We start from the raw sequence: 22,395 nt of genomic DNA, 5'->3' as shown, positions 1-22,395 counted from the left end.
ACACTGACCCGGCCCGCCCTGCATCACCAAGCAGAGAGGCAGAGACACAATGAGACAGAAAGTGAGAGACGGAGACGCAGAGAAAGACCGACACATGGAGGCGTACAGCAAAACGAGACAGGCGGAGGTGAGTTTCTGACACCGATCACCTCCGGTCCTGTCGCAGCTTTTCAACAAGTCAGACGTCCCGGCGCTGAGAGAGGTCATTCTGGTGTCAGTGGGCTAAAGCTGAGGCTCGCGTCGCCGACTCAAAGCCCGCAGCGTAACGATGCAAATACGACGAGGAGAAGACGATGAAGGTGGTGTTGATAATGTCACGATTCTGACACTTGCAGCTATAACCATTAAACAACAGCACAGTAGTAGTAAGCTGATACTTGCTCCATTCTCCTCCATCTTTCAACTATTTACAGCCAGTCAGGACATGCACCCAATCCTCAAGAAGCCTCACCTTTTACAACCCCGAACAGACACTTTTTTTCCATCTGTGTGCTCGGCAGTATGCTAATTAGACAGAGACAGACACCAGTTCTGCTCTACTGGACCCCCGAGTCAAGAAAAAAAGAAACGAAACAAGACAAGAGTCTACAGCCATGTTGGCAGCTCTGTGAGGCTGTATTTAGGCACAGTGGTGCCTTGAGAAAGTCTCTCTCTCTCTCTTTTTAATTTACACAGCAAATTTCTCTCAATGCTCCGTCTGCAAAATATTGTCATTCAAGTTTAAGTTGTTCGGACCTCAGAACTGCTCCCAGTCCGTTCAAATTTCGCTCCGATCACAAGTTGCGCGTTTACATTTTGAAGAGTTATATTATCAGTCAATGTTCTTTCATGCATTTCTGTTCTCAAATTTAGCATGAAAAACAATGAGCATGAGCGTGTGTGTGTCTGAAAGGTATCAGAGTTGCTCAACCAAAACATGAAGTGACACACTGTGTAGCCTTCTGTTGAACCATAAAGTTCTCTGTTCTGCATTGTGGTCTGCCTGTCTTCAGTCGGTGTGTGTGTGTGTGTGTTTGGTTGAGCAATGAAATGAAGCCTAATCAGATCTTAGCTGACCTGCTGGGGGTGACCAACATCAGGTTGTTTGTGAAAAGAGTCCGAGTCTCTGCCAGAACCGTTCACTCTGACCAACAGGATAACAAATATGAGAACAGCTTCACGTCCTTTAAACTTCCTCCTGTGGGGAGACAGCAGAGGGGGGTGTGGACTCTGCTTTATGATCCTCAAAGCTGGGGGAGTGTAACGCCGCGTGAAGCAGGCAGCAGTAACAGAAGCACTCACCAGTAGGAGGAAGGTATCGCGATGGAAAGAGGTTATTTTGGGGCTCCTGACATTTGCCTGAAAGGCTGCCGGTAACTCTTTCACACAACAACCAGAGAGAACATCCACCGACGTTAAGAGCAATACAAACCGCTGATTTGTCAATCAACAGAAAATGAATTGCCAACTATTTAACAAAAGGATGTGTAGTTTTTGAAACCAAATACTAAACGCTTCTCCAAAATGAACCAAACTGACCATATAACTAATCTGTCACTGCACACTTCAAGGTTATTACCGTCTAGGGGGAAATAGAGAATATCCAAAACATATTTGTTTGTGGCCACAGTGAAATCTAAAAACTTTGACAAACTTTTATCAACATCCTTTTCCTAATTAGGTTTATTAAATCAGATCCCTATTGTACTGGAAATGTTACGGCCTCCTGTTTAAGAAGTAACCTTAAGTGACCCAAAGTGATCGACAGGTGCAGATGATGACCTTTTGGTAGCGCTAGATGAAAAGAAGAACAGACCACCCCCCCACCAACAAGGGAAATATTTTCATGTTAAAGGTATTCTGGTGTTTTTCATTAAATCTGAACTGAGAAAATCCTCTCATCATTTTTGTCCAGTGACCCCAAACTGATGTTCTTAGTCTTACTGTTCTTTTAAAATAATGGATCAGAAAATCTGTCCTGTTTGACGGGTCTTTCACTAGTGGAAGAGAAAACAGTGACATCGCAACATCCCCAGAAGAATCAACACATCAAACACATGTGGTTTCTTACATACTTCTTAAGTCCTGTGTTCTCCTCGTTATCTCAACCACACTGAGGCTAAACAAACACATCGTGAGATTAAAGGCACATTAGATTCGTCACAACTGCTCTGCCAGCTCATCGTGCCAAACGGCGAAGCTTATCAGCATCAGAGCCGAGTGAGCCGTGACCCTGACGCTAGATTAGATCAATAGAGTTCATTAGGTTGAGTTCAAAGTTCAAAAGTCTATCTTTATACTAAATTAAGAAGCCATTTTAGTACAGGCATGGTTTGAGTCATTCATCTTCACAAAGCAGCCTGTATGGCTGTAGCCAGAAGCATGAGATGCTGTGGACCCATATTATTACATCATGTTAACGGGGCGATATTTACAAAAACACTTCAAGTTCACTAAAGATGAGGTATTTTTGAAGCATCGAGTCAAGAGTCTTTACGCTTTCAATAAGTTACTATTTTTATTTCAGACATCCTTTAGTCAGAACAGATTCAAAGGCTTGATGACTCGTTTTAGAGAGACTTTCTTCATTTGTTATGTCAGGGTTAATGGGCAGGACTTCTCAAATACTGGCACAGGCCTCTATTTACCCCAACTGAAGAGCAAATCTCATTTAAAACAGGCTTTTATTTCGAATTGACTCTTTTAGTCCTCGCCCTCCTTTACTCACATTACTTTACTATTTCATTATATTTGAGCTAGACTCTTCCCTGGTCTGTTTTAATCTGCTGTAAATACAACTCATCTATGTTTACCTTTTGTCTCGATACGTTCTGTGTAATGTACATTTCCAGAGCACTAACTCCGATCAATGAGACTCAACACGTCCTGCACAGATTAACATTAACAGCATTCCAGAAGCTCAGAATGTACAGTCCCTCCCATCACGATCGGCTTTTAATGTGAATCATCTACAGACGGGCACGTTTTATTGATTCTAGCAACCGAAAAAAACAACGTGCAAAAAAAAAAAAAAACGTCCCAAAAAAGTCAAAGCAAATTGGCAAATGAATTTCATCGTCTGTATCCTGCTCCTCATCTCTGCTGGAGGCTCGAGGCTACATTAGCTGCTAATACAACAACGCACACACATCTTCACCTGAACTGCATGCAAGTGGGTTGCATTGTGGGTAATGTAGACGCCAGATTTTGATGAGGAAGGTGCATGCAATAAAAAAAAACATACGTATCTCTGGTTCTGCTTTCTTTAGTTCAACAATGTTAAGTGAGTGCAATGATAAATCATTACCATGTGAACTAATGAGCACAGATATTTCCACCATCCCACGGTGGTTTTTTTATTTGGCTTTTATTAATAACCAAACATTATTTGTATGTGCTGGCCATATTTGAACAACGTGAACTCAAGGTATGACAGCAGTGTTTCTAATACTGCATGTTCATTTCTCAGTAAATACAAGCTATTGGCTCAAAGCGCTCAAGAAAAATGTACGTGATGATGATGATGACACCCAAACTATTCCTAAGAATAGATCTGGAGGCAAATACTGGCACCTTTATTCCAGCACATAAATAACACTGCGCGGGTTCCCGGCCTTGATGTGTCAGAGTGCAGCCTTGATCCTCGCTTAGTGATAACTAATCACTGATGAGCGGCTGTTCCAGGGAGACATGCTTCAACCCTGACAATGACCAGATCTGAGAGTTGTTCAAACACACACACACACACACACACACACACACACACACACACACACACACACACACACACACACACTTATTCCCTGAGAGAAGGGATAATGGCCTCTATTGTGTGTTGGGACTGCCAGTCCTTTTGGTAAGACATGAAGCGACACATGAACACACACCCAGAGTTCAACACGGACTTAATGCGACCAGTAATGCTTGTAAAGAGTGACAGCTGACGTAGATCACGTCTGACAGCTGAGCAGCCTGAATGACTTAATCCTCGTCAAAAGCAAATAATGACATTATTTGAAAATGGCCCGGTCTGCTCTACAGTTCCTACCAAGCATCCCACAATGTTTGATATGTATTTTGGAGCTTGTGGAACAACTGCTTGTTGTACATGCAAAGATCAGCCTCAACACACAGGATCGTTGAATGGGCTTGACTTGACACAGGGTAGGATTACACCGCTTTGTGTATGCAATGAGCTGTGTGTGCTGTTATCACTTTACTCTGAGGAGTGTGTGTGTTTGTTGTTTTTATTGCTGCATAGGCTGAAATGGATTAGTCTGTTTCCATATATCACAGTCACTTGCCAGTGATTTAAACAATTATTGTTTATTTATATTTCCATTCAGGACCATTGCTCAGCTGTTGAGGCCATGTTTAAAAATGTTTGGTCGTCCTACAGGGCCAAAATGACAGCAAGGGACACAATAAGATGTATAAAAAGTGTTTCATTCTATGGCTAGTACCGAATTAATTAAATACATACCAACTTTTTATCAAGTTAAGGAGAAATATACGATGCAAGTTAGTATTTTTCAACCTAAAATGCTCCTAGTTCTGGATCATTGCAAAGGGTGATCCCGTGTTATTCTGTAATCATAATCATAATCATCAAGTGGAGGTTGTGCTTCAATTCACAAAACCTGCTGCGTCCCCCACAACCGCACACAAGTGTGTCAAGGCAGCAGGCCCTTAATGGGCTTACTGTGAGGAGACTTTTATTAAGAAATGCTGATTTGATTGTAACCTTGATGGCAGACACAAACACACCAACTGTGTTGGTGGCATGCCAGTCAACAGGAGCGCACACTTCAACCAAATGATGTAGCAGCACCGCACGCTCCATCGAGCACATTTAGTGGGCCACTACAAGCTGTCTCTATAGCTTTCAGCGGGGATTATGAAACGATTTGAACTTGGCTTGCAGGCAGGTGTCAATTGTTAAGGTGAAACAACTGACACAAAAGAAAGAATAAACTGTGTGTGCGCGTGTGTGTGTGCTCGGCTGGTCAAACAAAATAGTGGCTTTGTGCAAAGACAGGTTGAACCAACATACCATGTGTGCATGTGTGTGTTTGTGTTTCTGGTTATAATATTATACAACAGTCAAAGGTATACACCAATAAAACAATTAGATATGCAAAGGGACATGTTGTAGACAGAACCGTCCGTCGTCATTATTCAACAAGTACCGGTAAAAATGTGGAAATATGAATCTGATCATCCGGTCACTGTTCATGGACGATCAGCTGAAAACCGCACAGTTTCGATTAGCGGCCGGTTGATCGGTGCATCCAGAACCCCAGATTTCCTTCAATTTCAAACACATACATACATCAACGCTGACTCAAGTTACATCAGTTGAGGCACTTGTCAGACCTCACACAGCTCCGTCTGGATCCAAAAAAGGCTTTATATAACTTTGTTTTTTCCAGATACAGTGCGACTCCCCCAACCCCTGTAAACTGACTGAATACACAACACATGCAGATTCACAGGCTAGCTGTGATTCGTATTGATCACACTCCGTATTAGCTCATGTCTGAGGCTTGAGAGATACTTTTTACTTTAATGAATCACATTTTCTTTAAAGCCGTTTTCTGGAAAACCTACACGGGTCTCGATTGACAGCCTGGCGTTCCGAATGAGTTTCCTTGGGCTTGAGGACTTCTGCACTACGTTGCTATTCATTGTACATGACACCGAGTGAATATGGCGACCACGTTTCAGGTGTGAACAATAGGATGCACGTAAGCGAGCCGTTACCGTGGAGACGGGCTGCTTGATTGACAGCATGAGAGTGAATGTCTGTGATCAGGAATAGATTATCCCATGGCATGTCTGAGGAGCCGTATATATACACATACACAAAACATTATTGCTGGATACGCCTCCCATGTGTGTGCCCAGCTTTATTGCTTCCAACTGTCGCAATAAATAATCTCAATAAAAACATCTCCATTTAAAGAACAGCAGCACTGCTTCACTTACTTACCTGTAAACGCGTTTCCCTCGCTTTCCAACTCGAAGGCGGGTCGCTTTTCTTTTCACGGCAAAACTATTATATTATGATTATGAGCAACTGTTTGGATGTGCGAGTGTGGGACTCGAATATTAAGGCAAGGGGCCTCTATAATGCCTCTCAATCATCACTTATGACCCATTAGAAGTGTGTGTAGGCGTTTGTTTCTGCAGAGACCCGGCCCTCTGCCTGTATTTGCTCTTTTCTTATTATTTTTGCTCTGTTTGAGACGCTTCAGTGTCAGCCGAGAGCATTTGGACCCTCCGTGGGGGTGTGAAAACTCTGTGCAAAGTGTAATTACTGCACCCATCTCACAACTAAACAGGAGTTTTGACGCGTGTGATCTCACATACCGACAGAAACATTTAACCACTTCTGGTGCAGTACCTCTTCAACAAGTTTGCTGTATAGTCGACTCACAACCAAAGAAAGTGGCGACAGAAGTGAGCAAGTTTCCTGAACACGACGGAGGTTTGTTAAAGGTGTTGGAGCCACAATACAATAGAAAACAAAAGTATGAGCATCTGCACACAGTCTGTGTAGTGTTTTTCAATCAAACTCAACACAGAAAAATCTGTTGCTGTGTGAAGCGCGCACACAAACACACTCGCATATACACACGGATGGACAAACATGCGCACACACCTGAGATGCTCTACTGTAATGTAATCCAATGAAGTGTTGGCAGGCGGCCCTCCCTTTGAAACAACTCGCTAGCTTGTGATGAACACGGGCAGAATGGATGTGATCACAGTAGGGCTGCAACTCAGTTATTTTCTCATTTAAATCGATTATTTATTTCATCTATGTTCTAATTTCCCAGAACCCCAGCTGACGTCTTCAAATACCTTGTTTTATTCAGACAGTCTCTTTATTATTGAGTATGACTGAAAGAAAAAGCAGCACATCCTCACATATAAGGCTCCTAAATTTAGAAAATGTTTGGCACAGCTCCTGGAGTCTTCTGTATGTTGGGGGTTCGTCAGACAAAATGACAAAAACAAATGTAAATGTCAACTTTGTCAACAGAAACTATACTTTTTTATTTTTATCATTTTCCGACCATATATGGCCCACACAGCAGAATAACTGAATACAAGATGTAAACAATCATTAGCTGCAGCTTTAAGGCCTTTACACCCCTGTGGTGTTTCTTTCCGCACAATTATTTCGCACCACAATGTATTTTTTTCGACCTGCTGTTTTTGTCAGGAATACTTTCACACAGAGCGAATATTTCACAGTGAAAAAAAAAAAAAAGACATTTGTTTTCGGAATGAGGTTTATGTTTCTGAGCCAATAAAGGCATCAACCAATCTCGTTGTGCAGAACTGGTTGAGTTACACCTATATTTAGAAAACAACAACACGGAGGCTCTGAAGTCTGAACCAAGACGGCAAACTTTATTACTCCTTTCAACGTTGACAAAGTCAGCGCAGACTAAATCCACTCCACAACAGCCATAGACGTAATAATCACAGGAGAGTGTGTGTAATCTTTAATTAGTTACATTTCGCTGCAGTCAGACTGACTTGTAGGTTGACTTTATAGTGACAAATGAATCCCCTGAAAAGTAACAATCAGCCCCCTGTGTCTGTGTCCAGCACTAAAGTAAATGGCAAATAACATTTTTATTCAAGTTGGCTCCCTCACGATGCCATATGCGTCGGACAGGGGAGATAACGATGAGCAGAGAAGAGAGAAAGCAAGATGAATATGATAGGAGGGTCCTGGAAAAACACACTGAACTCCCACACACACACACACACACACACACACACACACACACACACACACACACACACATTTCAAAGCCTTGATAAGAAAAGAGGAGGGTTTGCATGCTGTGGGAAGACAAACACCATTCAAGTGTTACAGCGACTTGGAGCGTATAACCCTGACCGTCTCACTCTCTCCATCTCAACATCTTTCTCTCTCCATATAAGACTCTCTCCTGCTCATCAAATATTCACAGTTGGTCCCATGAAACATTCACTGCGCTGCTCTTGCTACGTTTATCTGCCCTCCGCCAATCAGCCTCCAGCGGGCACACTAAGAAGCCAACCGAAAGCTTGAAAACACACGCACACACTCGTCGTCTGCCTGCATGGCCTGTGATGTGGCAGCATGGCAGAGAGGGGAGAAGAGATGACTAGAAAGAGGGAGGAAGAGGTGGCGAAAGAGAGAAAGACAAAAGTAAGATAGGAAATATGGCTGAGCGAGACACATGAAAGGCCACGAGATAAAGACAGGAAGCATAGAAAAGGACTTTAAGGATCCGGTCCTCAGCTCGTGTCCATGTTCAGTGAGAGCGGAGCAGCCTCGCACCTCAATAATTCAACAGCGGGCCTCCAGCCTCTCCCCCTCCTCCCCTGACATCACAAGGCCTTACCTAATAACAGTGCAACTAAAAATACACTCCCTTCACTGTTACACACAATACGCGACACATAATTGTTGCTAAAAATAGCTCGAAACACCGTCGAGATGGATCACACCGATCAACAGTGCTTCCCTTGGGTGTTGAAGCGATTCTACAGAGAAAGCGTTTCCGTCTGGTTTTTGAGTCGTGACAGAGTCGCTCCTATTTCGACCAATCCAGCGGTCCACAGCAGGCCACGCTGCAGCTGGCGTTTCACTCGCAACACACGTGGGTTAACGCGACCTGAAGCTTATTTTTAACACTTCAAGTTTTCCTATTTTCCTCCTTTTACTACGTAACTGCATGACTACAGTGAATGTGTGTTGGGCTCTGAAAAGCCCGGTGACCTACATTCAATACTGTGCCTGAATTCAATTAGGTGATATTCAATTAACTGCTGAGGAATGCAGCGAGTATTCACACTTGAGAAGCATTTTGGTCATTTCTGTATTACGGCGCTTAAGAATGCAAACTTGTCTAAAGTCAAGTGTAGGAGCTCGATTATTAGTGTGTTGGCAGGTTTGTCCTCTGTGATAGAACACTGAATATTCTTGGGTTTTGGATCGTTAGTCGGACAAAACAAACGTCATCATGGGCTCTGGGAAAATGTTATGGATCTAATTTTATGATCTCTTGAAGACCAAATAATTAAACACTTAATAGATCAAATAATTGGTAGATTAACCAATAATTAGTTGCAGCCAAATAGATCATTTTAAACATGCAGAGGACACCTAGAAGGATTCATAACATGATAAAGAGGTCAGGGAAGTGAGGCCGTGTTCAGACACCTTCATTTCAATGATTTCATCACGCTCCTGCAACAAGAAGATGAAGCAGATCCTCTGCAGCAATGCAAAGCAGTGACATCTGGAAAGGGATTACTTTAGTCAATCAGATGTGCAGGTACATTTTCCAAGAAGCTACTTCAGAGAGTGAACCAGTCGGTTCTCTTGTTTACCTCACAAATGTGCGGTGGATGATGCTCGTTATTGCTATCCGTTTGCAGAGTTGTAAAACAGTTCATATCTTCCTATAAACTACTGTGCAGTGTTAGCCATGGCAATATAAATATAACCGGATTCCCTATAGCTTGTGTTTTATGTTCTTACTGGTACCTGGAGCAACACGCCTCCTTTAACGCAGCCCGTAGAGACAGCACACATGTTGGTTATTATTTAATATGAATTCATTTTGTAATTTTTATTTTACTAATGTATTTATTATTGTCAGTCAAACTGACCGACTTATTCACTGAATGTGAATTTTATTCACTGGAAGCTCCACACAGCTTTTATTTTGAAGTCAGTCCTTAGACCCTCATCCCAGGTAGTACGAGCTGCAAGTACATCGAGTATACTCGATATATCGGCCACCCCTACACCCATGTTTTTACACGAGGACGGAAAATTGTGGTTTGAGCTCGAGAGTCTCAGCTCATTGTTGGCTGTTCACGCACAACTTCACTGTTCTGGTTCACTCTCATAGTGTCGTTTCCCTCCACAGCAGGCAAAAAAAAAAAGCTCTAAAAACCAAAATCATTTGTTGAATTGTATTATTTATTTTTTCAACCAGGACATTTATTAGAAAATGTACTGCAACATCATCAGTGGACGCAGTAAAAGCAGAAGATGAAAGAGGCAGGGATGACAGTGAGCTCCCTTAAATGGAAATGTGCAGATGAAAGCTGACTGGGCAAAAAGCAAATGCTGACTTGCTAATATATGTGTAGATATGTGAGGTTTGGTTCATACACAATGAGATGAGCTACTGTAACAGACATCCTGTCAGAAAAGCGATATGAAAATACCTTCGAAATTTCCTTTTATTGCTATTTTTAAATCTAACCACTGACTTCTGGTACTTAATCTTTGTGCAAACTGGATTCAAGCCTCTGCATAAGATGTGCAGAAGTCCTGGCTCATCAAAAAAGGGCCGTCTACTTCAATCTCCCCTTATCATCAGAGTGTGCACGATGCACGTGAGAGCCCTCCACCACCAAAGTAAAAGTACCATAAACTTATGAGCATAACTTCCCTTCTGAACATCTGCTTCCCACGACTTATCGAGCCATCACTGCTGCTTCTAGCTCACAACAACGCTCGGTATCTACTTCTGTAAACTGATGCTACGGTCACTTGTAAAATACAGTAATACAGTATCAGCAGCTTTCACAATCAGTAACCATTGGACTGCAGGAACACCGACACATCCGAGTAGACAGTATTTGAAGTATAAAAACGACAGTTTGCCGTTTTGTGGGGGGGAAGAGACTCCAGGAAGTTACTGTGAATGGCCAACAATGAACCCCCAGTAAAATGGGCCATTGTGATTTTAACTCTGTTTTTTGTAGAGATTAAACAAACAAGATATAACAGGTTAATGAGTGAACTTTAGAGGTGCTGGTAGGCGGCTTTATTCCAGCTACATACCTCACGCTGTCTCCTGTCTTTATGCTAAGCTAAGCTAACTGGCTGCAGCTTCCTGTTTAACAGACAGATACCAGAGCTGTGCCAATCTTCTCATCTGACTCTCTTCCCAAAATGTTTCCAAAAAAACTGTTAATCAAAATGAAGATCAATCAGTTGATCAGCAACATTAAACTTTAAAGTCCGGTATACATTAAGCTTTGTGTATCATAGTCATTTGTCTGTTTGCTTATGAATGATCGGTAAAGTTTTGTATCACGGGTTATGAATTTCAATTCATAACCCGTAAATATGATCTCTTTTTAAGAATTTTCTTTAAAGAACTTAGATTTTAAAAGATAAACTACTATCAAGGCTCACCAGTGAGAAAACGTATCCATCATAGAAAACATAGTCGCTGAAATTCAAAGTACAACGGTTACTGAATGTAGTGTGTTCTTAACAATGTGTGTCTGTGTGGACGTCAGTGACAGACCACGTGTACATGTGTGAGTATCTGCTGGAGCGCCTGTGCGCATGCATGTGACGCGACATGACCCAGCCGTAATCGCTGAGCTCACCGCCAGCCAATGTGCCCTCCCTGAGCTGAAGAGAATACGGCTTGCACGCACACGCGCACACACACACACACACACACACACACATAAACCTTGTAAGTACAAGCAATACTCCAAAGTAGTCCAGCTATTAAACCAACCAATGCCAACATACTGTACGTTCAGTTTTTGCAAACACTAACAAGTGGATATGTTAATGTAAGTGGGAGTGTGTGTGTGTGTGTGCTCCAGCCATGAAGTATTAGTGTTCATGTGTGCATGAAGACGATATCATTTACAAGGCCGTTACTGTAGGTGACGACATGTTTTTGATTGTGATATCTTGGCTATGAATTGGGATTATTTTTGCGTGTTTTCTGGTTTATGAAATAACCTGTTTTTTACACTCTTGTGAGAATCAAATCCTTGACAAATGAAAAAGATGAGAATTTTTCATTTAATTAAGAACTTCAGTGCAAAAATGATCAGATTTTCAAATACATTTGAGTCAGTATGAGGGATCTCAATGTACGATTCCATCACAATATGATTCCATTGCAAGATTTCCATACTGAATTATCGCCCAGTCCTAGTTTAAAACCTGTCCAATCATCTGACTGCTCGTCTTTCTTTAACTTCCTCTTTAATGTCGTTGGTCAGTTCAATATTATCATGAACTAAATGAACAATAACCGCAACTACGAAAAGAAGACCCGAGTTATAATTAACCAGAAATATTCTTCAACACAAAGGTGCCTGTCCCAGGGACACACTCCTTGCCTTTCTTTCAGATCTATAGGCATGGGGTGCGTGCGTGTGCATGCGTGCGTGCGCGTGTGCGTGCGTAGAGCGGGTTGCTTCTTGTGTTTGTGAACAGCATATTGGCAGCACCAGCACATTTCAGCTCTGATTAAGGACAACGAGCACTGAAGGAGAAACTAATGTGTGTATTTCACAATGAGAAGCTGTACTCAGACAGGCCTCGTACGCAGAGTGAGAACCGTTAAGTGGGTGAGAGGGAATGTGTGCAACTGTGCTTCAAGTGAGAAAAGAGCAGTCGTCTATGCGTTTTTGTGATAACTCTGACCACGACCCAGACACACACAGTCTCTCTGCCAGACAGCCTATGGGATGAGGAGTTTCACCCCTGCTGTTGCCGGGTTACTAGCTCCGGACCACTGCCAACGCAGCCTCCCTCCCTCCCACCCACCCACCCCCACACCCACACAGGTTTCAAGATCTTTCCTCAAATCAATCTTTTGTTTACAAAGAAGGGAGGGAAGGGAGGAAACAACATAAGAATGAGGGTTTTTGAGAAGGTTCAGAAGGAGCAATTCCCTCTGCATCCCCGGGGAAAAGAGCAGCCGGATCAGTCCAGAACTGGCCCCGATCTGCACTTCATATCATCACTCAACCTTTGATGAAACCTCTTGCATACACACAGAGAGAGAGAGAGACTGCAACATGCTCACACACATAGACAAGAAGAGTCACGGTGAAGGATTGATGGAACTCGTGTGCAAAGCCAAACACATGCGACATGGCAGGAGGAACGCCATGACACACATGGCAGAGCAACAGGCGGACTAATGACAACGACAACAAATCTGCCACAAAGACTGAAGCACAGACTGAAGCTGCATGTGAACGCAAACACACACACACGTCATAATTCTGAATTGACCACACAAATCCAGGTTATTACAACTTATTGCTGTAGTTTAGCTTAATTTCTAATGGCCACTCTTTTATCAGAAATCCCAACTAATATTTAAAAGTGGTATAAAACAAATGTAAAATTTGTGATAATCCGTTCAGCCGTCCCTTCAAAGGACTTTGTGAAGGAAACAAAACTGCCTTGTAATGTTAGCTCATCACTGAAACGCGGCAGCAGAGACTGCAACGGAACATGGAAACCACATTTCACCAGACAAAAGTCACATACATGCTGAAATAGCAGGCAGGCCAAAACTCTATTTAATCTTACAATAGACAACATTAGCAGTGATTGAATTATTGTGAGCAAATTTGATTTTAGTTTGAATACAATCAAACGTGATTTGTTATTTTAAATGGCAGCCATAATGGCAATAATCCCTCATTGCCCGGACTACTTAACCCCAATTTATGTGTTTTATCGTCACATTTGAGTCCCATATCTAAGCATCTGTGACTCGAATACAAGAGGGACAAACACGGAGCTAAAGGAAACTGCGTGCACGAACAAGTATGGCGAGTATGTTACAGTAGGTCAAAGTTGAACCAGGAAGTCACTCAGAAAATATGGCTAATCTGGGGGGGTTGAAAGTCGGTTTGATCCTCTGACTGCTCATGTTTCTGGCTCAGTTTGACTTATTTTTAGTAACGTTGCCTTGTTTTAAAATCCCACGTTTGAAGGAGCAACATAACATCTATAAATGTTGTCATTTATCTGGAGTGAATATTTACACCCTCCCATAAAACAAGGTGCAAGTACGCTGTTATCACAGCCTACACAAACCACGGCCAAAACTATTAAAGCAACAACTTTCCTCCGTTTCTTCCTACGAGCTGCTGTGAAAGCGGAGGATATTTTAGGCTGAGGTGGAGCTGATGAGAAAGCACCAACGGTAACCATAACAAACCAAAAACGGTTTCGCAGACAGCTGCCAAAGAGCCACTGAACCTCACGGCACAACCTGAGCCCCAGCTCTGCCAAAAAGGCCTCCAGCTCTTCAGGAATCCCCGCTGACATGGAGAGGACGGAGCGCCTGTGATCGCTGCTCTTCAGGAAAACAAACTCACAAACCCGCAGCCCAACCGACACCATCGAGCGGCTACAGCGGCCCGGCCGTCGTCAGCTTTCAGTTCGCATAACTTCACGTTTGCTCCTTGACTGCAAACGCCGAGTGACACAATGCCTTGTCCGCTGCGCTTACCTCTGGCCGAGAGCTTTTTTGTGTTGATGATTTTAGCAGCATACTCCTGGCCGGTGGACTTCTTGACGCATCGGCGGACGATAGAGAAGGCACCCCTGGAGCAGGAAACAAAAAAACAAAAAAAAGAAACAAATCAGTGGAATCACTTGAAAACATAAAAGTCTCCATCACGTCTGTGTGTGGCAATCGGAGAGTGCATGAACTTGTCACACGCAGAGGGGGCACGCATGAATCACATACACCTAAAGAGAAGAAAAAGAAGGGAAACAGAAGTCACATGCATAATTAATACAGTCTGATATTCTGTGTGTGAGATGTGAGAAGAGGTCCTGGCTACTAGTGCGTGAGAGAGAGCGAGAGAGAGGGGGGGGGTTCATTGTGAAAGTACCCAGTCATTAGCTTACAGGAAGGAAACGTGAGTACAGGAGAGTGAAGCTACTGAAAGGTAGAATTAACGTTGCATTTTTTCCACAGACGCCTCCTTTAAAGTCCCGCTGTCGGCTGTATTAGAAGGTGGAGCGGCTCCATTAGCCACACGCACGCAGATTAGATGTTACAAAGTGGCTTTGTAGCCAGGATACACACTGCAACATATGTGTCCTTTCATGTTTTAATCCTCAATTGCAGTACATGTGTGTGGTGCGCATAGACAAAATGTGCAACGGCCACAGTATTTTTCCTTTTTTTGTGTGTGCGTACACACACACACACACACACACACACACACACAGTAGCCCTGCAGTCTGCTTAGAAATGCACAAAAAAAACACAGAGCTGAATGATTGAAGAGGAGCGCGAGAAGGATGGGGTGCGTGCAAAACGAGTTTTCGACGCGTGCTACCTGCAGCTAAATTGACAAACAAGTTGGTCCTCTACGCGGATGCTTCACACCTTTTTCGGGTTACAAAAAGGGAGCCACAATGGTGCGATATGCCTTGTTTACACGCACCCAGGGTTAAACACGAGCCTCTGTAGTGCTAACAGGAAACCTGCTCACAGCGTGCTGTTGCTGAGGCGCTTATCCTACCCTTCCATGTTTTTGACAGCCCTTCTCCTGCCTTGTCAACACCGAAGTAAACGCGCACAATGGCAGCAGCAGAGGAGACAAACGTGCAAACACATACACACACTGAATGCAACAAGAGCGGCGGTCGCTTACTTTCCGAGTTCCTCGAACAGCTGATATTCGTCTGTGAATCTGGTCGAGGTTACAACTGTAGACATGTTGACAGAAGTGTTTCGGGGGAGAGGGGGGAATCGCCTCGCGCTTCAGTGGCCGCCTCGCGCAGGTTTGGAGAGGAGAACTCGTGAAGGCAGAGAGGGGGAAGAGAGGCTCGAGCTCTGAGAGAAGAGCAGGGAGTGGGAGGGGAGGGAGGAGAGAGAGCGGCCTAGCCGTAGTAACAAAGATCCTCTATTAAGATCATGAGCCACTCTGTTTGAAAAGAGAACATAAATGGAAATTGTATTGGTCGTTAGCCATCTAATTCTATTCCTGACCTGATGTAACATTTTTGTAACATTTTCTATTTGATCCTTTATTTCCTTTTTTCTTTTTTATAATGTAAGTATATTAAAGTCAGGTGAAATAATGTGGTGTGCATATTTGCTTTATAAATAAAACAAATAAATAAAAGTCTTTTGTTTCTTTAGTCACTCAACGAACAAAAGTGTTCTTTGGAGTCTACAACAAAGAAAGACATCCAAGGCACTCCAAGGGTGTTTGTTCATACACCAAAGTATTGGACAAATAAAAATGTTGACCTGATGGAGACACTAGAGGGAGTGAAGGGATCCCCGAAGTTATTACATTTCATCCTAAAGGGAACATAAATGTCTGTACTACATTTCATGACAATTGGTGGGGATATTTCAGTTTGGACACAAGTGGTGGAGCGATCGACATCTGCATCCCTAAAGCCGTGCCACTAGCTGAAATAGTCTCTCAGCATGTAAGCCATGCTGATATGAAGACGAATTAGTTGGGCAACTTATTTTCTAAAATAACCTAAAGATCAAATTATTGATAAAGGTGCTAAATTAAAAATTCAGAAACCAGAAATAACGGCAGAGTGAGACCCCCTTCTGCTTTCTCCTCTCTGGCAGCAGCAGTAGAGGTGGGATGTAAGCCACGCGAGATCTTTGCTGGTGTACCAGGAGCTACAGATCCAGGTTCAGTTTCACCATATCTCCCTTCCCCCTTCGACCTATTTGCGCAGAGGTAAAGCTGACACCAGAACAGCTGAACAGAGCGGCATCCTTCGAAGACTAAGCCATGTAGAGAGATGGGATGCCGCAATATTTTAATATTGGCACAGAGCAATGAGCTGCATGGCCACAGTATTATGGTAAAATGGTTTCATTTGCTGATCTGGGCTTCCGATAAATGGATGATCAGTCACCATTAAGATGTGACATCACGAGACAATAATGATTCAGTATTTAGATTTTACATTTTACATATTCTGTTTGTTTTTCTCCCTTTTATGAACCATTTTAGAATTCATATTCAGCAACAAAAATCGTATCCAAATCTTCTTAGTAGGCTCATTCAGCCTTTTTAAAACTCTTGCTACGTAAACAATTTTATGTTTCTTTTAAACTTTTCTTTTCTTTTTATAGTTTTGCAGTTTTCAAACACAGATGCCTGTCCAATATAGACATGCAGTGTAAACTGTGCCAATGTGCTTCATTGGGGTCAAGTTTGCTGTTGGTAATGGTGTTTTGTTTTGAAAACAGTAAAGATTGGGGATTTATTCATTGAAATATTATCTGAGGACTTGTAAAGACTCAACATTAGATATTTGTTTCAAAGATTCTTCATGAATACCTCTCTCATCATCATTATCAAAAAAAATGTTTTCATAGACGTCACAATCATAGACGTCGCCCTAATTTATTTAGGACCAGTGCATCATCCCCACTGTAATTTATAAAACACAATTTCACTAAGAATAAAAAACATATACCTAAAATAAATACAAAACAGAGACATAAATCAGTTTGAGAGCAGATATCTGATTACCTGCAGTTTACCATCTAGAGCAGCCTGCTAAGGTAGTCGAGGCTTCGATCCGACTCATATGCAGTTTTAGGGATTTAAACTGTAAACTGGAGCATCATTGTATAAGAGACAGGGAATTATAGGCGTTATGTAACGGCCTGCTGCACTGTAAAGGTTTATCTGAGCTTTCATGAATATCTCATGCAGGGTATTAATATATCCTCTTGGCACCATGTTTAAGTATGTATGTGTGTTTGTGGGTGATTACAGCTGCACAGTGTAATGTGACGAGCTTACTGTATGTCAACACTTTCTTTTTTGATGCGTTGATTGATCTGCATAGTACAGTATTTTAAATAATCATGTGTTTCTTTAGTCTTATATGATGAAAAAGTACTTTCTGGAGCATTTCAGTCATATCACATGATCTTCATGCAGATGGCTTCCGAGCACTTTAAAGCTGCTCCAATGAATTTACATTAATAATGGTCAAATGACTATACCTTTAATATAAAACGTGTCACTTCTCATCTGTTCCTATCCAGCTCTACAGAGTGTTTCAGCTCACTCTTTGGTTTCACAGCCCACTGTTGTGGTTCACTGTCACTGCTCTCATCAACATCGCTTCCGGCTTAAAAAAAAGCTTGAAAAACCCACTGTGCACCACCTGCCCAACACCAAACTGCAGACGATAAGTGAGCAAGTATAGCTGGTGAACAGAGTGGAGCATTTAGCAACTAAAGAGCTGGAAATTTCCCTCAGGAGTTGTTAGTGACCAAATAAAAGAGAGTAAATAGAGAAAGTTAGGTACGTGTATCAGAGGAGAAATATGACAAAATCTGGTCATCATTTGACATATGTTGAAAAACTCTATCTCAGCATAAATCTGATTTTTCACAACTGTTGATGGATGCACTATAGCTTTTAAAGGGAAGCAATGCACTATGACAGATATTATGTGTATGACTATAAGAGCTATAAATGTCACTAATTCTATTAAATTGGTTGTGGAATCCTATTAATACCATAAGTGTTATTATTTATTTACATTTATTTTGTTGTTTTCAGTATGTATTTATGTATTTTGTTGATAGATATTTATTTTATTTTTGGATACATGTATATTTTTGTAATTAGAGTTTTGTATTCTAATTGTCAGCCCTGGTGATGGGGGAAGGGGTTAAACTCATGTCATGTCTACTCAAGCATTCGGATTTCTGTATTTTTGTGACGGCAAACCTATATAAATAAAGTTGAACCAAAAAAAAAGAGATATGACTGTTGGTCTTGAATTCAAATTCTAAATGAATGACAATGTTGCTCCCTGTCTGTGGTATGTTTAAATAAGCAACTCTTTCCACAGTTTTCCACTCCAACACAGTAAGGTGATAATATGTCAGTGGTCTTTATACAGCTTGTTTGCCTTAACTCGCCGAAAAAATCCGTTAAGGACTTCTGATCTATGTTACTTTCAGATATAGATCAAAAGCTCCAGAACAGCTAAATGCTGTCTTTGACTCATGTTCAATTCAACCATCTTTTTACAGGAAAATTAAATAAAATCATTACACAGACTGTCTGTGTGGTTCTATTTTGTTCTTGTTTCCTGTTGCCAGCATTACTGACAGATGATGACATGGACAATAGTACGAAAAGGTCAGCACAATGCATTTAACACGTTCACTATGTGTAAATGCATACATGTGCATCTCGTTTTTCTCTCTTGGCCTTGCCTCTGAACTGTGAGTGTATATCTGGCACAGTGTTTAGAGAGCACTGTGATTAATGGGTGTTGGCAGTGAGCACAGGACCAGTTTCTGCCGTCACTACAGGGAGCTGCTCTGAAGCTTAATTAGCGAGGGTGCAGAGGTACCCTGGTATTAATTGCTGAATTGCCGTGTTTATTGATGATGAGCCTGTCAGACGAGTCTTGGACAAGCTGTGCAGCGGCACTATACTTGCAAAACCTTGTCAAGAGATGCGTATCCCCATGAGCTTTGAGGAAATTTCACCAAAACAGTGGTTTCCCTTTAAACCTGAGTATTGTATTTGAGTCAGCTATTTTTAAGAAGCCTGAAAATGGAACGCTACTGCTGAATATTACATCAGAAAAGGGGAAAGATTGGAAAAAGTGGATATAATTTTGTGTGACTGAAGATGTTTTTTATTTTGCCTTATTATAAATCTCGCCATCCTCTCATACCTATCTTGTAACCCATTGCTACCACTGGTGCGCTATAGACCTAGGGAGGAAGAAGCAGGTTAAGTAATACATGAGATGTAAAGTGAGGAGGTCAGCAACACATCATACATCAAATAAAACGTCCTTCCTCTCTCACACACACACACACACACACACACACACACACACACACACACACACAGGCTCAACAGGCTTCATGTTGGTGTAGGTAATTGCCTCTCATAAGTAATGATTCACTGTACTGTCCTGTTTGGATAGCTCTCGCCTCATCACATGACACTTATTTAACATTGGCATCAACCTGCCAGGAGTGGGTGCGTAGCGAGTCTACAGCTAAAGACAGATGACACATCAGCATTGCAGGTTATGTTAAATAATATACAGTACATAAATAAATATTGCATTGATTTTACATACAAAACATATAATAAATGTGTTAAATGAAGCTTAATATGATGACACATTAGAGGCCTTGCACAAGTTGTTTCATTAACATGTCTGTACTCATGTTGGAGTCATGCAAAGGTATACACTGGTGATCATGTACTAATAAAAATGATACGGTTGTTAATTGTCCGACACGCTGCACACGATAACTTATCTGTTGTGCATGAGATAGAAAATATCATCATCTCTTATGCTACAAGCTAAAGGTCCATGCAGTGATGATGCTGTGACAGCAGTGTTGTGGAGCCACAGAGGCCGAAGGGGAATGACTCAATCTGCAGGAATGTTTTCAACTTGGCTCACGGCTGACCAGTAACATCACATGACTTTAATGGTTTTGAGATGTGTGTGCGTGTGTGTGTGTGTGCATGTGTGTGTATCTCAAGGAGGGACCTCTGTCATTCTCTATCACCTAACCCCCAGAGGTCAAACCTTCCTATCAGCTGCTGAGCTGCACTGAGACAGCTCGTTGGACGTCAGTGAGTAAATCTCTTTTCAGGTTTCAACAGTTTCCTTGGGAACAAACTGTCATGCACAGTGCATTAAAGTAGATCTATATTACCTTTCTTTGCCATTTACTAAACTGTCACATTGTCCCAAATAAGCATCTAATAGCACATCAGGGCTGTTTCAGTGGCTAATGTGTTGCAATTTACAGTGCAAAAGACTCTGGCGATTGAGTCGTTGATGCTTCTCTGTCTCACTGAATGAGTGTAGAGAAAGGGCTGCATCTACTTTCAGTGTGTCTTATCTAGAACACAATGTCCAACTCAAGGAAATGAAGTTATATTTAAAACAGCTCCATGAGCCTTTTGTGTTTAACTTCACGACTTCACCAAAGAATCTTAAGATCTGAAGTTGGCCTTACCTTCAGCTGATTATCCAACAGTGGATATGACAGCACCCGCCCACGTACTGGATAGCACTATGTGTTCATCTGTGTGTGTGTGTATTTGTGTGACACCTCCTTCGTGATTTATATAATCTGACGGTGCCTTATTTCTGCGGGCCATCACAGTACAGTATACTGGGAATCAGATGTGTGGGCATCTAACGATTGTCTTCACATGTACGGGACTCTGAGCAACATTCCTACTGTTAACCCAAAGCAGTCTCATCAAATCTCATCACCGAGGTCCAGTTGTGATGGTATGAGGTTTTCTCTGTGTGTGTTTGTTGCATGCACATATACGGGAAAGGGACAAAGTGCCTTCAGCTTCAATGCTCCTTGAAATGATGCTATATGAGTCATGATCTCTGTGCAGATGGATTCTTTGAGAATAGAAAGACCCCACATGTTTGATTTCCAGTCCTTCTCATAAAGATGGAGTTCACAGAAATTATTTTAATTTGTGAAACTACTTTTAAAATTCTATAGCAATATTGTGTTTAGAGAGAAGACTGGCAGCCCTGTACAATTTTTCTATCTCTATAGCGCTTTCTTTACTAACAAGGGCCAATCACATTTTTTATTTTTACCAACCTCTTGTTTTGAGTGTCCCTTCATTTTCGACTTTACCCTTGGAACAGTTACAAGGGGTAATGGTTGAAATCTTGCCCTATGCAATGGGACAACCCCTCGAGACACTAATACTTCATTAGTAGTCACTTCATGACAGAATAGCGGTGCCCTGTTAGCTGGTAACCCTATGTCCGTCAACTGTGTCTGTAAATTGAAATTTTCACCGCTATCCCCTTTCAAACCGTTTTGTCTGTGAAACCTGGCCTTCTCAAAAAACAAAAACAAATGACATGTGACTGGTAATGTCAATACTCATTAGCTCACCCAATTTGAGATTAAAATTAGTCCCTGAGAGCCACAGACTGTAGGGAAGCCCAAAAATACTGCGAGACGATTTTTCTTTTCTTTTACGATTAATATTGGTCCTTTGATGGGATTTGGGATTTGTCAATACTCATAAAAGCCTTATCCTTTAAACTTGAAGATTTCCCAACTTTCACTTTATCCTAGTAGTCGCTGTGTGTTATGTATGCAGTTTCACTTAACAAGATATTTTAATCAGATCTACAAGCTTTTCAGACATGACAGCCCCCTGCAGCCCCCGGGGAACTCTTCTCTTCCCTCCTCCACTCTTTTTACTTAACTGTATGCCACAGAGCTCTGAGCAGAAACATGGCTAATGCTTCTAACTCAATCTTGCAAATGAGCACAAACAAGTGAGTAGGATGAGGAGCAAAATGAGACAGAAAGACAAGGGGGGTGACTTGCAGAGGGAATGAGCAAGGCGCTGAGGGATAAATGGGGAGGGTGGGGGGGGGGGGGTTGACAGGGAGGGAGGAGGAGGCAAGCGGGGAAGAAACAGTGAAGAAGGACAGTTGAATATTCATTATCAGGCCGCTGGGGAGAAACCAGCACAGAAACACTTGTACATCCACACACACACACACACACACACACACACACACACACACACACACAC

General features: G+C 42.1%; 1 protein-coding gene across 29 annotated transcripts in view; it reads right to left on the bottom strand.

Moving 5' to 3' along the window:
* The window catches only part of camk2g2 (calcium/calmodulin-dependent protein kinase (CaM kinase) II gamma 2), a 54,398-nt gene extending 38,743 nt beyond the window's left edge, over positions 1–15,655 (bottom strand). For all 29 annotated transcript variants that reach the window (XM_031875221.1, XM_031875351.1, XM_031875255.1 and 26 more), the window contains exons 1-2: positions 15,463–15,655; positions 14,304–14,398 (exon numbers count right to left, since the gene is read on the bottom strand). In XM_031875221.1, coding sequence (XP_031731081.1) covers positions 14,304–14,398; positions 15,463–15,527 — 160 coding nt within the window. In that variant the 5' untranslated portion in view covers positions 15,528–15,655. The remainder of the gene's footprint in view (positions 1–14,303; positions 14,399–15,462) is intronic.
* Positions 15,656–22,395: the final 6,740 nt, after the last annotated feature.

This window comes from Anarrhichthys ocellatus, unplaced genomic scaffold (genome assembly GCF_004355925.1).
Source record: "Anarrhichthys ocellatus isolate YVR2014 unplaced genomic scaffold, GSC_Weel_1.0 scaffold3, whole genome shotgun sequence".
Taxonomy (NCBI): Eukaryota; Metazoa; Chordata; class Actinopteri; order Perciformes; family Anarhichadidae; genus Anarrhichthys; species Anarrhichthys ocellatus.
The sequence above is the reverse complement of the archived record's forward strand: the minus strand, read 5'-3'. Positions and strand labels throughout refer to the sequence as shown.